The sequence below is a fragment of the Lontra canadensis genome, unplaced genomic scaffold (genome assembly GCF_010015895.1).
Source record: "Lontra canadensis isolate GAN:19392208 unplaced genomic scaffold, GSC_riverotter_1.0 scaffold2, whole genome shotgun sequence".
Taxonomy (NCBI): Eukaryota; Metazoa; Chordata; class Mammalia; order Carnivora; family Mustelidae; genus Lontra; species Lontra canadensis.
The window spans coordinates 11,912,936-11,929,991 of NW_022630996.1; the positions used below are offsets into that span (position 1 = coordinate 11,912,936).

The 17,056-nt window shown below is 39.8% G+C and overlaps 1 protein-coding gene across 4 annotated transcripts in view; it reads right to left on the reverse strand.

Moving 5' to 3' along the window:
- Positions 1-17,056, reverse strand: part of EXOC4 (exocyst complex component 4) — a 726,477-nt gene that overhangs the window by 207,759 nt on the left and 501,662 nt on the right. For all 4 annotated transcript variants that reach the window (XM_032868997.1, XM_032869003.1, XM_032869014.1 and 1 more), the window contains exon 11: positions 5,594-5,813. In XM_032868997.1, the coding sequence (XP_032724888.1) occupies positions 5,594-5,813 (220 nt within the window). The remainder of the gene's footprint in view (positions 1-5,593; positions 5,814-17,056) is intronic.

Genomic DNA, 17,056 nt, shown 5'->3' on the forward strand with positions numbered 1-17,056 from the left:
GGGCAGTGAGGAAAATGAAAAAAAGGCTTTAAATGTTTCAAGAACGCCTACATCCTGACTTGCCCAGCCTCTGTGTTTTTCCTCCAATGATGTGGGAATTCGAGCCTAGGCATTAGGAAAGCTGCCTCTTCCTCTCATCCCTGCACAAGCCAGAAAATTGTAGGCTCATCCTGTGTTTGGAAAGAACTCCGTAAAAATCAGCAATGTGCTAGACTAGGAAGCCGCTTCTGCTGTCACTGCAAATATTGTTTTTACAATTTCTGGGCCTGTAGGAAACAAAGCTGGATAGTTTTTTTTTTGTTTTTTTTTTTAAACTGACTTCTTTTGTTCACTGCAATGCTAAGAGCCCACAGCTTTAGATCCCATTTCCTAACCTCCAGCTGGGCATGGCGTTGTGATGGAGCACAGTACTTCCAAAACGTCGGTCTCTATCAAAATTACCGGGGGTGGGCGGGCTGGTTAGAACGAAGATTCCTGCAGGAACTTGCATTCCTCACCTGTTCAAGGGATGCAGATGCTGAGAGCCCACAGACCGCTCCCTGGGTTGCAGTGGGGCAAAGGAGTGCTTCCCAAGCTCTAAACGTGCCTGGAAATCCCACGCTGATAGTGTACAAATGCAGAGCCTGACTCGGAGGACAGACCGCTCTCTATGGAGCATAGGTGTAGCCTATTCCATTGGGGGTGGGGGAGACAGCTTTCCAGTTGGATGCCCATTCAACAGTTTGAGATGTAAAAGACAAAACCCCTGAGCATTAGCCTTCTAACCCCCTCCCCCTTTTTTGGACAAAGACACTAAAGAAGAAATGAATTAAACGACCTCCCCCAGAACTGAGTGGGTGTTTCCTCATGTCTAAGGAAAGAAAACTGTGGAGACTCCTATAGATGCATAAAGTAACTGAAAGGATGTCCCTTTCAACAGACAGCTGCCATAGCTCCATGTCCAGAGTGCCAGGGTGCTCATTTTCTGTCTCCTAAGAGACTGCCTTAATTTGAATCAGGATGCTTCGCCTTGCAACAGGTGGAAGCCATTTTGAAAAAAAAGGGCCGGGAGCGGAGGTGGGGGTTGTGGGGGGAGGGTGGTGGGGGATGGCAACAGAAGAATCATATAATAAGAACACAAGGTGTATTCAATTCTGCGTTCATGTGGATGCCATCAGAGGAATAAGAACTGTAACATTTTAATTTAAGGGTTGCCAACAATCTGAAACCCACAAGCACGAATCGTGGGGGGACGACATGCACACATATGTCCTTGCACTAAGGAAGCCCTCACTAATTCATTCACTTTCATTCACTCGGCCATTCATCCATGTATTAAATATTGAATACCTCCTCTACAGCAGACACTTCTAGGAGCTGAGAACTTGGGACACAAGCCCCTGTCAAAATTATTCAAGCGACTTCATCTGTTGGAAAGTGCCTTGGGCACCAAGGTGAGATGATTGCTTCTGTGCTTTCACTCCTTTCTCTCTGAGGCAATATCAGGGAGTAAGAAATTTAGGGCAGTGTGACCCTAACTGTGGTGAGAGCCCAGCCCAGGCCCCCCCACCCCATCTGTCATACATTGATACTTTTACAAAATACATCAGAAATTGATTAATAAAAAAATTTAAAACCACAAAGATATACAAAACACAAATTCCCCATCCCCCGCCTTTTTGGTTAGTTTCAACAGGCAATGTTAAATTCCTTTAAAAGGAGGGAGGGCATTTAATGCTTTCTCTCAAATTCTGTACCTCTCACAGCAGACTGGCAACAAATAGCTTGCAGACAAGCACACTCCTCGGGCTACATTTTGAGTAGAACTCATTTGGACACTGGACTCCAGGGTCAGGTTGCTTGAGTGTGAATTATAGTTCCAGTACTTGCTAGCTCTGTGACTGTGGGCATTTGATTTCATTTCGCAATTTCTCCGTTTCCTCCCCATCATAAGAACACCACCCTCACAAAGCTGTTGCCAATACACATAACCACAAGTCGACACGCAGCCAACAATCAGAATTGTGTCTGGCTCATAGTACATGCTACCAAAAGTGTTGGCTGCTATCATTACTACTATCTACTACTCGGAATACAACTGTTACTATTACCACTATCTGTACGACGCGTGTACCATTTGGGGCTGATAGCGGTACAGCTGATTCACCTATAAGATGGCGTCTCTCATCTCCTTTCTATTCACTTCCTTCCCTTCTGTGAGTTCTGTGCCTGGATGGTGAAATTACGGATTGAAAAGCATGTTATCACCCACGGAAATACCCCCTTGTAAGAGATTATCTATACTGCCCAGATGCCATTTCTGAGAGGTAAGGACAGATCATCCTGGGGTCCCTCCATCCACGCATCACCAAACAGATGAAAGCAGCTCTGAGACAGCTGTCCTCACACTCCCCCAACCCCCCCACCATGGAGAACCCCATTGTGCTGATGCTGTGTGACGCTGGGAGCTGCCTTAGGGCAAAGGTGCAGTCGGAGACCCAACAGACAGTCTAGCAGTGGGAATGACTTCAAAGGACATTTTTTTAAACATCAAGTAATTGACTACTTTGCCCACCTGCATCTTTTACACATATGTGAGTTTCTCCAAGCTCCCTTCTCAACAGTTGTTTTGGATTCTCAGCAGAAATTTTTGAGAATTGTTTATTTTTTTTCTTCAGCTTAGTCACCTACAATTAGCTGGGCATAAAAATGTTACAGTGACATTTAAGGAACATTGAAACTTGACCATGGAAAATTCTGTTTGAAAACAACTTACAAAGATTAAAAAGCAAGAGAATGTCTCAAGATGCGAGAGGAAAATAACCATCTCATTACTTTTTTGATCTCATTACTCTGAGGATATTAAATTTATTGATATGGTCTAACTAATTTACATTCTCAGAAAATAAAATTTTTATGAAGAAAGAAAGGGAAACAAAATAAATAAGAAAGCAGGTGTTTTGGTTGTGACAACACATTTGGGGATTAATAAATCAAATGACCTTACTTTAAAGATTTACTTACTTACACAGAACTCTATCTTGACTCAGTCAAGGAGAAGACAGGTGAAGTTGGAGTTCTCATCTATTCCTCAGAAAGGAATAATGGATTTAGAAAACAAGAAGCATAGTAACACTATGGCTGGTGACGAGGCTGGGAGTGACTTAATAAGATAGCAGTAGGCTGCCCTAAGGTGTCATTGAGCTGGCAAAGCGTGGCCCTGAGATGGTCCAGATTATAGTCAACTAGTTCTGAGTTTTAAAGTGTTTTTGCTACTCAAGCTGAAAATGATCATGTACAATAAGCCAGCATCTTTAATATGCCGATATGCTCTGTAGTTCATTGTTGTCTTTGTTTTCTTAGGAATTCAGTACACTAAGCATATTAAAGTTGCTCTGCATAGCAGGGAGCATGACACTGCGGGGACAGAAATACTGAAAGCTTTTTCTGAATGAGAGGAAGTTAATGATATGGTCAGACCAAAGCTAGATACAAAAAAGGTTTGTCACTCTCTATTTCTGGTCTTCCCGTGCTGACTCTTTAGTTATTTCTAACTCTCAGAACTTATCCACTGTGTCTATCCAACCAACCATCCATCCATCCATCCATCCATCTATCCATCTCTCCAAGTCTGTACACATTCCTTCAATAAATTATATATTGAACACCTTCCTGCTGTCTGGTACTGTGCTATGCTTTTGGAACTTACATTCTATTGGGAAAAGACAGATAATAAATAAGTTAGAAAATCGATGAACTAATAAATACAGTGGTTGTGTAAAGATGAAAGAAGAATCAAAGTGTTCAAATAGTGACTGGGGAGATTTATTCAGGATCTGGAGAAAAAAAAGAGAATTCTATGCAGAGGATTCAAATGAGGAAACATTAATGCAGAGGCAGAATTACAGAGGTATGGGCGGAATTGAAAGAAGCAACGAGGGATGGGTAAGGTACCCAGAGACTAGCAAGAGCAGAAAGCTGTCGTCAAGGGGCGAGGGGAAGAAATGACGTTACCAGAGCCCCGTCAGGCCTGGAGCTATGGAGCAGGTGTCACCTGGCGGCACGTCTGGTTACGGAGGGATGTAGTCACAGCCAGAACAATGATCCAAAGTAGAGAGGAAGGACATAAGAAACAGCCCTAATCTCTTTCTTTTCTTACCTCTCTGCCCGTCTGCTGCTGTTGGCAGAACCAGATTTTAAGCTACGTGGCAAGGAAACTTTGGTGGTACAGTCCAGGGAGTTCAGCTTCAGTGCTGGACTGGATTGGGGTGTCGGAGGGAGGGAAGAATGCAGAATAATCCTACTTAGGTAGGATAGTCAGGAAAAGCTGCCAGCGAGAATGTGGGGTGGGCGGAGAGAGGGGATGCCATCTGAACTGAGTCTCAGAGAAGAAGGTCCCAGACATGCAAAGAGCCAGAGTTAGAGTAATCCAGTGGAGGGACCAGTGAGCACATGCCTTTGCCGTTCTCCCTTCCTCATACCCCACACTCAGTACAGATCCCTCACAAGGAATGTATCTCAGACAAAGCTAGATGATCCAAACGAACCCTTTCCTAGGTGTGATGCTATTACTCAAGTTCTGGGAGAGGTGAATGCCTCTATACCCGTTTCTCAACACCACAGAAGAGTTTGCTCGTAAAAAAACCACTTGTAACTAGAGCACTTGCCTATGAAAGGTCTAGGATTTATATTAACTCTAAGGTATAAAGAAGGAAAAACCAAGGAACACACAAATAAAGGCAGGTAAGGGCAAGCAACTAAAGTAGAACACTTTTCCATTTACACAACTTTTCTTTGAAGAGCTCAAGCCTTCCGTGCTTTGAGATAATCTCGGATCATGCAACTTCTGTAAAAATATGCTATTGCATCCATCATTCTCCCAAAGGAAGAAACACTATAAAGATACAATCACAGTGTAATAATAGTTAATGTACCTATAAAATTTAAACTCATACTCATGTTCTTTTAGTTTTAGATTTACCTTCAAGTCACTGGCTAAAATGGATATAAAATAAATACCTCAAGCCTATAAATCCAAGTATCTACTAAAAATTGCTTCATTTCTGTTGCCTGGAAACCATTTCTTTATATAATCGAAGTAAAATTTTCAGTTTAATGAGCTCTTGAATTAAATGATCTGACTTCTAAAGGCCAGTTTGCTGGGAGGTTCAAATTCACTGTGAGCTGGCTGAGTTCTTAACAGTAAGTTTGCCCTAAAATGGTACTACAAGGATTTTCTTATTGGTAGTTGAGGTTCGGCACAATAACTTCCTTCCCTGACATCCTTCACTCGCCTGGTACATTCACCAGTGGAAAAAGAATTCCCTTCAGGGACAAGTTCCAGGCAAATAATGAGGAGTTGCCTACATGTCAATGAGACTCATCACCTTCCATATGCAAAGCCAACCACTTTTTTCTTAAAGATCTGAAGGAATTTCCATTATCTCTACATTAGCTCTAAATTTCCCCAGTGCCGGTTTAATTTATTTCTTCTTGTTTCCTCTCTGATGAATATGGAAACAGATGGTAATTCTCTTTCTTTCTGTAATTTGTGTCTCTTGCCAAGTTAATGAAAACTGCTGACAAAAACAGTAAGGTCAAAGTGTATTCTTACCTGTAGGAGAGGCCGCTGTACCCCCATCACCTTCATGGTGTCTGCATTAGCTAGGATCTTCAAGGGGTCAGACGTTTTGGTGACTCCTTCGATCTCCTTGTTGATCTCTGCCAAGACCTGATTGAGGAAGATGTTTTTGATGTACACGGTGAGAAAGTCTCGAAGAGGGCACTGTTTGGCTGGGCCAAGTCCCAAGGCATGCTCGATCTCTTGAATAAATCTGGAGGACAAGAGAAGAAAACAGTTGTCAAGTATATCAGAAGAAAACTTCCGGAAATATCACAAAACACATATGGGTATTTCTAGCTTTGGCCTCTCTTTCCATGGAGAGGTGAGGGGAGATTCCCAGAATTCTCAACGAGAACAGGTCATCACTTTATTATTTGTTTCAATATTAGTTGTTTTTGCTTTCCTAAGTTATTTTGCTAATTGAATAAAAATAGGACAAAACAGAAAACACAAATTCTAAACTCAGGGGAAAAAAGGGAGACATCAAAAGATATTTGTATTAATTCAATAGGAAATAAGAACACAATAAGTGAAGAGAGGCATGATGAACAGTAAACAAACTAAAGGGCAAATTTAAAGGCACACCCCAGGGGCGCCTGGGTGGGTCAGTGGGTTAAAGCCTCTGCCTTCGGCTCAGGTCATGATCCCAGAGTTCTGGGATCGAGCCCCGCATCAGGCTCTCTGCTCAGAGGGAACCTGCTTCCTCCTCTCTCTCTGCCTGCTTCTCTGCCTACTTGTGATCTCTGTCAAATAAATAAATAAAATCTTTAAAAAAATAAAATAAAATAAAAGCACACCCCCAAATACTGCATATTTCTCCCTGAGATCTTTATATGTATAGACAGAATGTTCCAAAAAGGGGGAGATTTGCACTTCCCTGATGATTAGTGATGTTGAGCATCTTTTCATGTGTGTGTTGGTCATCTGTGTATCTTTGTAGAAATGTTTATTAAGGTCTTCTGCCCATTTTATAGGTTTGTTTGTTTGTTTTGGTTGAGTTGTAGAAGTTCTTCATATATTTTGGATACTAACCCTTCATTGGATATGTCCCTTGCAAACATCTTCTCCCATTCAGTAGGATGTTTGTTTTCTTAATGGTTTCCTTTGCTGTGCAAAAGCTTTTTATTTTGATATAACCCCAACAGTTTAGTTTTGCTTTTGTTTCCCTTGCCTCAGCAGACATATCTAGAAAAATGTTGCTATGGCCAATGTCAGAGAAATTACTGTGTTCTCTTCCAGGATTTTTACGGTTTCAGGGCTCACAAATAGGTCTTTAACACATTTTGAGTTTATTTTTGTGTATGATGTTAGAAAGAGTCCAGTTTCATTCTTTTACATGAAACCACAAGGAGATAATCACCTCACACCTGTTAGAATGGCTAGAATCAAGAAGAAAAGAAACAATTAGTGTTGGCAAAGACGTGAAGAAAAAGGAACACTTGTGTACTGCTGGTGGGAAAGTAAACTGTACAGCCACTCTGGAAAACAGTGTGGAGTTTCCTCACAAAATTCAAAATAGTGATGCCATATGATCAGTAATGCCCCTCCTGGGTATTTACCCAGGGAAAACAAAAACACTAACTCAAAAATATATACGCACTCCTATGTTAAATGCAGCATTACTTGTAACAGTAAAGACATGGAAGCTGCCCAAGTGTCCATCAATAGATGAATGGGTAAAGAAAATGTGGTATATATATGCAAGGGAATATTTTAAAAAGATTTTATTTATTTATTTGAGAGAGAGCGTGAGGGGAGCATAACCAGGGAGGGAGGGGCTGGGGGAGAGGCAGAAGCAGGCTCCCTGCTCAGCAGGGTTCAATCCCAGAACCCCAAGATCATGACTTGAGCCGAAGACAGATGCTTAACCAACTGAGCCCCACAGACAGCCATATATATATATATATATATATATATGTATATATATACATATATATATATATATACACACACACACAATGGAATATTACACAGCCATTAAAGGAAAATGAGATCATGCCATGTGAGACAACATGCATGGACCTAGAAGGTATTACACTGAGTGAAATAAGTCAGATTGAGAATGACAAATACCGTATGATCTGCTCATAAATGGAATCTAAAAAAGGTGAGTAAACAAACAGAAAGCAGAATCGGGACTGTAAATACAGAAAACAAGCTGATAGTTGTGGGGGTGGGGGAAGTGGTGGGAGGCGGGCAACCAGGGTGAGGTGCAAAATAAGCCAAGGGAGAGGGAAATATAGGCCTCCAGTTATGGAATGAGTAAGTCACAGGAATAAAAAGCAGAGTGTAAGGACTACAGTCAATGATATCGTAATAGTGATATAATGGCACAGATGGTAGCTACTCTTGCAGTGAGCAGTCTAATGTATAAACTTGTCAAATGGCTAAGTTGTACACCTGAAACTAATGCAACATTTGTGACAACTATACCCAAATTAAAAAAAAAAGGGTGGAGGGGAGAGAGAGAATAAATGATAACTCTTCTAATTCATGATGATAAATTGGGAGGTAAAGAAAGAGAACGGGAAGGAAGGTGGGGAAAAAGGAGAATTTCAACCTTATTTGTAATCATCTGTTTCCTTTACCGGGAACACTTAAAGCATAGGGAACAGAATGTTAGGAACTGTCCAAACTCACAGATGAGGACGCAGATGTTTGTTACATTCTTCTTTGTACTTTTTTTTCCTGCTTTATGTGGTTTTGCTATACACAGATTTAAGTTACTGCCTCTTAGTTACACCAGTCCCCCCGAAACAAGGTTTAAATTCCAGTTACTACATATGTTAACTGTGAGTAATGGCAATGGCATAAGATGAAAACTTTGCTGCTACCTCCCCAGCCCAGAAATTATGTAAATAACTGAAGTTCAGCACGATCAGCGGATCAATCACGTCACTTCTTTCAGAGTCTGACAATGATTGATAACTGCACATCTGTTACTTGGTTCATGTTCAGGCAGCAAAGCGTGTAGTTATGTTGTCTCCCTGACTCCCAGTGATAAGCCCACATGGCATTTTGCAAAAATGGATAATTAAAAGAAGGAACTGGCCAAAAGGTATAGAAATACAGACAAAAACAAACTAACAGTGATAACACTGGGAGTGAAATTTGAATGGAATGTAAGTGGATTTATAGAAGAAACAGCTGGGAATGTTGACACTGCCCCCCCCCCCCTTTAAGAGGCAAACCCAATCAGAGGGAAGGTGAACTTATCTACCTCACCAAGGAAAGTCTTTGTGGTGAAAGGGATGAAGGCATCCCAGGGGAAGTGAGGGAGCCCAAACTGTACCCTAAGGGAACACTTGAAGATATTTCATAAAACTAAAAAGCAAAGAATAAAATGCTGGCAGGTCCAGACTTAAAGCAAGTATGACATTTCACCAATACCTAGAAAAGACACTCGCTGTGTATTGTCAAGTACATGACAAAAAGAAGGTAGCAAGCACTGGTCAAATTACACTGACCAAGATTTTAATAAAATGCTTTATTTCCTAACGTTTCTAATGTCACAGAGTGCTAAATACATATTAGTTTTCTAAGTTTTTCATTTTTTGACGTATTTATAATGGACAGCAAGGGAGTTTTTCAAGTTTTGGCAAAAAGTTTCTGAAGTCAAGAAACAATTGTGGTTATCTCCAGTGATTAACATTGTTTTGCACAGTGATTTTTACTTTTCCACAATGCTAAGCAAAGTATGGACTGTGTCGTATTTTAAATTTTCTTCGAAAAAAATGGAGAAGGAAAATGAAATGAAATCAAGTCAAATGAAATAAAGACAAAAACTGAATGATTAACTGGGAAGATACATTTGCAATTTCTATCATAGACGAGTTAGAAAAAAAACCCAAACAATTTAGTCGAAAAAATGATCAAAGAACAAGAAAAGACAATTTACAGTAAAAGGAATACAATGGCCATTAAACATGAGAAAAAATTCTTAACTTTGTTCCTAATGAAAAAAATGAAAAGTAAACTATACCGAGATGCCATTTTTTATATCCACGCATTGAGCAGATTCCAAAAACTTGAAAAACATAGTCTTTTGGCGTATGTGTGGGAAGAGGCATTCTCGTGCATTGTTGATGGGAATGAGAAATGGTAGGACCCTTATGAAGAGCAAGTCGGCATCATCATTCAAAATTACAAATGCATTTCCTTTTGACCCAGAAACCCCACTTGTGGGAAATTCTTCTGACAACTGTAGTTAAATATGATTACACATATCAGTGTAGCATTGTTTTTACAGCAAAAGACAAAACAACTAAAAAAAAAATCCATCATGTAGGGATTAATCAAAGCAACTGTGGTGTTATCTATACATTGGAATACTGTGCCAACCTCAACCCCCAAATGCGGAAGCTTTTGACGCACCGTGAACAGATCTCCACGACAAATTGTTCAGCGAGAAAAGCGAGTTGCAGATCAATGTGTATTTTAATAGTACTCCGCACACTAGCCTTTCTGTAGAAGTTATGCATCCTCATTTGTTTCTTTTCTTACCTTTTTTTTTTTTTTTTAAGATTTTATTTATTTATTTGACAGACAGAGATCACAAGTAGGCAGAGAGGCAGGCAGAGGGGAGTGGGGAAGCAGGCTCCCTGCCAAACAGAGAACCCAACGCGGGGCTCGATCCCAGGACCCTGGGATCATGACCAGAGCCGAAGGCAGAGTCTTTAACCCACTGAGCCACCCAGGTGCCCCTGTTTATTTTCTTATAAAGACAGCCTGGGAAGACTCACAAAAAAACTAATCAAAGGGAGTTCCTGCAGGAAGCAGGGATGAGGTGGGGTCTGGAAGAGAAGTGGGAGTTAGACTTTTCGATTACAACTTTAATGCGATCATCTTCGATTTTTTTTAAAGGTCAAATTGGCTTTATTCAACAATTTATGAATCAGACAGTATCCCAGCTAGCAAACAGAAAAGAGCTCTTAGAATCATGGGATTTTTAAAGACTGTGAATAAATCAGCTACTCAAATAACATTAAATTAGAAAATATGAAGAATTACCTATACATACCAAAGAATGTATTTCATAAATTGCTTTCTGATTAGAGCACATTTAAAGTTTGGTGTATAAATGTTCTTTAAGTTTAGCTGTTTGACCTAATAAAGAGTTTCCTTTACTTAATAAATAAATACTTCATGCTTAATCTTGCATATCAGCAGTTAACATTCCATTAACCTTTGGGGGTGTGTGTGTGTGTGTATGTGTGCGCGGCACGCACCTGGGGGGATGGAGGGAAGGGAGGGTTTATACGTATAGTAGTATCACAATGACAAAGTAAGCCAAAGAATGGAGGAAAGAAAGCAGACATTGAAAAGCCAAGAGAAACCTCAATGAGGTTTCTTAATTGACTTTATCAACAAGGAAAGGGAGTAAAGGCATGACCACCACACAAGATATAATAAATCTTTAAGAAGGGAGTGAGCGGAAGAAGGTGGGGAAAAATGAAGAAATAAATGCGGACAGTTAACCATAATTTAAAAATCTCCAAATCCCACATCCTGCAACTTTGACCCCTTCTGACTCCTCAAACCCTCAGAGAAATTTCCCCAACCCCAGGTGTATCTTTTCCCCTTGGTCTGCCTCTAAAAGAAAACCACTGTTTTTAATTTTATTATGAGTAACCACACCAAAGACGTTTTCATTTTATAATTTTCTAGTATTATGGGACTCAATCATCAGAATCCCTCCTAACTCTTTTCAAAAAGAGTTTTCTGAGGACTTCCTACATTTTCAAAATCATTATAATTTGTTAAAGACATATTTTTACTAGTTAACCTGCTCCTAAACAGTGGCAGAAGGCTCTAAATTATCCATATTTTCCTTTTTTTTTCTAGTCCTTTGTTTGCCTTTGGTGTCCCCAAAATATGAAACCGTGCTGAGCAGCGCCAATGGAGGGGCGGGGCTCCCATCACTTTCAGCTGCATGACTTCTTCCCAATACAAATCTCTTATTCCCGACAGCATGCGCATTAGTCTAGAAGGACACATCCAGGTTGATGTTGTCATCTCTAACTCAAGGGGACCCATGCAACATGTGCCCAAATCTGCATTCAGACCTCTGCACGCCCCTCACTGTGCAGAAAACATGAAACGTGCACGAGAGAAAGAAAGAAAGAAAGAAAGAAAGAAAGAACGAACGAACGAACATGGCTGTCTGATCAGCCCATTTTTATTCTCATTAAAAAGGGGGAACAAATATATGAAATGGGCAAATGGCTCTTTCTTGGGCAAGAAGGACACAGAAGACAGACTCTCCTAAACAGCCAGAAGGTAAATGAGACTTGCCGTTACTGCAGAGAGGAAGAACGGAGGGGAGTGGAAAGGCCACAGCAGAACGCTTAGAGTGGGTATTCCTGAGGCTGAATCGTGACTCCACAGTGTTGGGTGGGTTATCTAGCCTCTCTTGACCTTTCTGCTATATTGTGTAAATGGATCTGATAACACAGACGATTGTTTTGATGATTCAAGGAGGAAAATAAAAGTTAAGAACTCAGCACAGAGGTTGGCACATAGGAAATGCTGGGTAAATCGTAGTGACTATTATTGTGATTACTATCAGGATATTAACCTCAATGAGGCTGGAGAGTAGAGGTAAGTGGAACATATTTTATGATTTTTTTTTCACCTTCCTCCTGCCTTTTCCTGTTTGCCCATAATTGGCAATTTGGACCACTAGATTAATACCTTATTTCAGGAACAAATTGATAGAGGAAAGACCAAAGCCCCAGGTGGCTGGGGTCAAGTGTAAATTATTCACTTCTGTATCCTCAGAGCTTAGTACTACTTACTCTATGGCTAGCACATAGTAGACTCTCAGGAAATATTTGGTAAAGGGAGTAGAGTGAATAAAATTAACAGGTCTTTTAATTTCAACCTGTGGTTCCTGAAACTAAGGTACGACCTCTGTGACAAATACAGCCTTCCTCCCAAGAATTGGGACTAGAGGTCCAAATACAATATTTAAAAAAGAAAGCACCTCAATGTTAACAGTTGCCTTTTACTGAAAGAATGTTCTTGAGTCCTTGACCATATACCCAGCATTGTTTTTTTACTTAGTACAATACAGTTATTCACACGACTTTATATTCTGTTCTTTTGCAGAGTATTATAGACTTATTCCATCCCACTAATGAACACAAGATTATTCAACCAAACATCTATTAGGGAATATTAATGCTGCCCTATGGCTTTATTATAGATAACCTTACAGGGAACATCTTCATTTTGTTACTGTTGAATTATTCCCCCAAGTTATCAGGAGTCACTCCTCATCATTTTTCATGGGCGACTCAACATTTTATTCCCCCCCCCGCCAGATTGCCACAATGTACTGCATGGCTCCTTTTACCTACTAAGTACTTGAAAACTGATCTGTTGAATGGGAGATAATAGAGAGAGTGTCAACAGTGCAGAGGCAAATCATCAAAAAGCTCAGTTTTTCCAACAATGCTCCTAATCAGCTCTATGGAAGTAAGAAAGCACTGAATTTTTAACAGCAAAAAGAATCTCATTAGGAAAGAAAACACTTCACTTCAAAGTTAAGATGGAACACAGATGGAACCCTGTCAGAAGGATATTATCTAATCTGGTGAAGTGCTTTCCCACTAGGGATTCCCAACCTGTGAAAGATGAGAAGGCAAACAAAAGCCCAGGTACGCTGGTGTGTATGGAAAGGAGGAGAAGGAGACCAAAGAAAAGAAGCTACGTGATGCCATGCCAAAAGAAGCTATATGAAGCTACGTAGAGCATCGAATCACAGGATTTTGAGGACCTTTATTCAGATCAGCCTCCGAAACCCAAGGCTGTAAAGCAAGATAAACCAAAAAACACATGAAAGTAGGCAACAGATTCTCATGGCACTTGGATGTCTAAAGCATGGATCTCATTTCCCAAATTCTAATATTGCTATTTGTAAATATTTAACCAAATGTTTTGCTTTCAGAATGCCACCAACTAGGGGGCCTCCTAAAATATGTCCATAGTCGGGACCTGTATTTTAAACTTGTTCTTTCTTACAGCAAGTGTGTGGCCTTTGGAATGCATATGGAAGGACACTACCCATATGTGACCTGGTATTTTCAAAATTTTTATCTTGATTTGATTTCTATCCAGGGAAATCATAAACTAATTAAAAATTTCACTCAAGCTTCCCAAGCTCTGTGGATAGCTCACCCTCCTCACTGCAAATTCTGTTTCACTGTAAAGCTCCATTTCTTCCATTTTATCTCAGCCCAGAATTACGGCTGCCATGAGCTGGAAATACCCTTGAACATGAAGGGCTTATATTATATTTCAGAAGCTGCAATGTGAGCAATGATATGTTTTCATTTGAATAAAAGTAGTTACTCAAAGTAAATATGTATTTCTAACATTCACACACTAGCGAGTTTTTTTTAATTCTATGGCGAACATTAGCAGCAATGGAACAAGCTGATATGTACCTCCTGATAAGAGAGAGAACAGCACAGCATCACTTCTCTGATATTTTTGCCAAAAATGCATAACTTGAACCCCGTCAAGGGGAGACATCATCTTTCCATAAAATCAAAACACAAAATCAGAGGTGCAGATTTCAGAAAATTCATATTCCTCTGGCTTTTGGAGCACAGGAAATTCAGCCATGTCTCTCTCATGAACTATGTTAGTTTATTGCTCATTACATTTTTAGTATGTACATTTGTATATACTCTGTATCATACAAGATACAATATATTAATTCTTTTCACTTTGATACTTCCTAACTTTGCTGTATATTATCACATATATGTCCTGGTATTTTTGGCTGTATAACGCACATAAAACATTCGTCTGAAAGGCTTGAGGTTTTTTCTCCTGATCTCACATATTGGAACCAGTAGAAATGTGTAGAGGGACTTCTCCCTCTGACCACCTACATTCTTCAGCATCTCTCAGAATTATTGGTTCTACTAGTGTACCTTCCAAGCTAGACTCTCTGCAGAGTTGCACCACGAAGCTCTGACTCTTCTTCCGCTACAAAATAGCTTTAGAACCATTTTTTAAAAATCTGAGCTGTCTTCTTCCCTTCATTTTAGTCCCAGGTGTCTATGTAAAAAGTTGCCTATTTGCAGTTCTGCAGAAGCTCTGCTAAGCTAGTCAAGCATACTCAAAGGTAAGTCCCCACGGTACCATGCTTCTGGTGCAATACTCCACTATCACAATTCATCACACCACATGATGCAGATATTTACAAATGCATACATTAAAAACTTAGTTAGCAATCAACAGTGAGGCATGGTTCATGACAGTGACATGGAATGAGTCACTTGTGCTTTCAAAGCCCAGAATTTGGAACTTGAATTTTCTGCACCTTTGATTTTGTGTCTTGGTTTTATGGCACCAATGCAAACAAAAGCATCAACAACAACCCTATCGCATAAATAACACAGGCATTACAAAGAGAAAATTAAAAAAAAAAACAAAAAACACTACAGATTCCCCCCCACCCCATCAGGTAAATAGAAAGAATCTTGGGACACACAGAGAATGGAATACTGAGGGCCAACCCCCACCGATAACAGAGGCCTGTGTACTGATGACACTGTTCTGCACTGGACTCTAATTGAAATAGTAGACTTTTACGAGACCACAGTACACTCAAAATCCCTGCCATGCATGATTTGTATGAAAAAGGGCAGTGGATAACCCGTAATGAAACCCATTCCCAGGCATGAGCCTATCCTTGCACAGACAACTGTACCCGGATGGACGGAGTACTGAGGTAAATGGGCCTTTGGAATCCAACCCAAGTGAGGCCATGCAAAAGGCTGGAAACAGCTCAGTGCACACAAAGAAGCTGCGTGGCAAGATTGGCTCCTTTAGGACATATTTCTTACGTGCTCACTTATTCTCCGATGTGACATTTAAAGCACAGAGCAAAGTAAAACAACTTGGGGGGGGAAAAAAGAAAAGAAAAAAGAGAAAAAGAAAGAAAAGAAGCTTCACAGGAATTGATCGGAGATACATTCAACTTTGGATTATCTGACTCAAAAAAAGATCATTTGGCAATGATTTACAAGAGACTCATTCAGAAACAGCAGCAACAGGCATATTTCAGACTATAAATCAGTGGAACATGAAAACTGAAGAAAAATCCATAAAGGTTAATGCACTTTGGAGCGCATTTGCCTCTTAATTCATGGGAGTAAGTCATCGGCACATCAGGAAGAGGCTCCCCCAACAGTGTGTAATTGTTCACGCTGAGTGTAACTACTATCTGTGCCTTTTGTATATAAAGATTTTCTGGGTAAAAGTGCGAAATAAGCTCATCATGGCAGAGCCCAATCATGTCGTCAGCCCATACCCCTAGGAGACAATCTGCTGAACTAATGAAATAAAAAGGGACTTGGGTGCTCTTATTTGTAATGAGTAAAATTCATGCCTAGCACTATGGGTGGGGGTAAAAATTTTTTACATTAAGTAAAGGGAGAAAAGCAAATTATCTACAAAATTCGAAATCTGCAGGCTTGTAAACAAATTTAACTTTAAAAAAATCTTACTGTGAGTACACTGCAAGTGATTTGTGACTGCATTTAAGTGTTCCCTCCAGACTAAAAAGCACTTTAGGTAAAATGAAGTAAGCCTCCTTAAAATGACAGCTGTTTAAATTTTTTAGGCATATAATTTGGAAATTGAAGTAATTCAAACTCTAACCCTTAATATCAAGCAATCTTCTTTTTTAATGAAAAAATGCATATAAACACATTAATAAGGGCTACTGATCTAAAACTCCGAGGCAAAATGATAATCGTGCTTTTCCAATCAGCCTGGAATTCTGTTTTTAATCCCTTCTCCTTATTTGTAGTCAAGAAACTTCTTTGTGTGTGTATATATATATTTACAAAAGAGAAGGCTGTCTGAAAAAACTTTCAAGAAAAATAGCAACTTATTATAAAATGTCTATCATATCACCTGGAAACTTACATGTAATGTATTAAACATGTTATATTTTAGGGGTTCCATACCAGTTTGGCCTTAGATATTCTAATGCAAGATACAGGGGAATCTGGCAAATCTTCTAGCTATTGCTGTCAGTAGGAGCTCTATTAATAATTGCTTACATCCATTCAGTTCTTACCACGTCCTGATTGAAGAGCTTTATATGGATTCTTTATGCAATCCTCACAATAACTCTATGAGGTCTGCACTATTGCTGTCTGCATTTTACATACAATGAAACTGAGTAAGTGAAAAAAATATATTATTAGCTGACAGCTACATTGTGCTTACAATAGGCCCGAACTGTTTGAAGCAACCACCATGACTTGCTTCACTTATTCCTTACAACGCTATTAAGAGTACTTTTGTAACTGCTATTCATATTTTCTATGAAGGCATAGAAAGATTAAAGACTTTCCCAAGGTCACACAGCTACTAAGTGAAGGGGCCAAAATTTGAACTTGGGTGGTTTAGCTCCAGAGGCCAGGC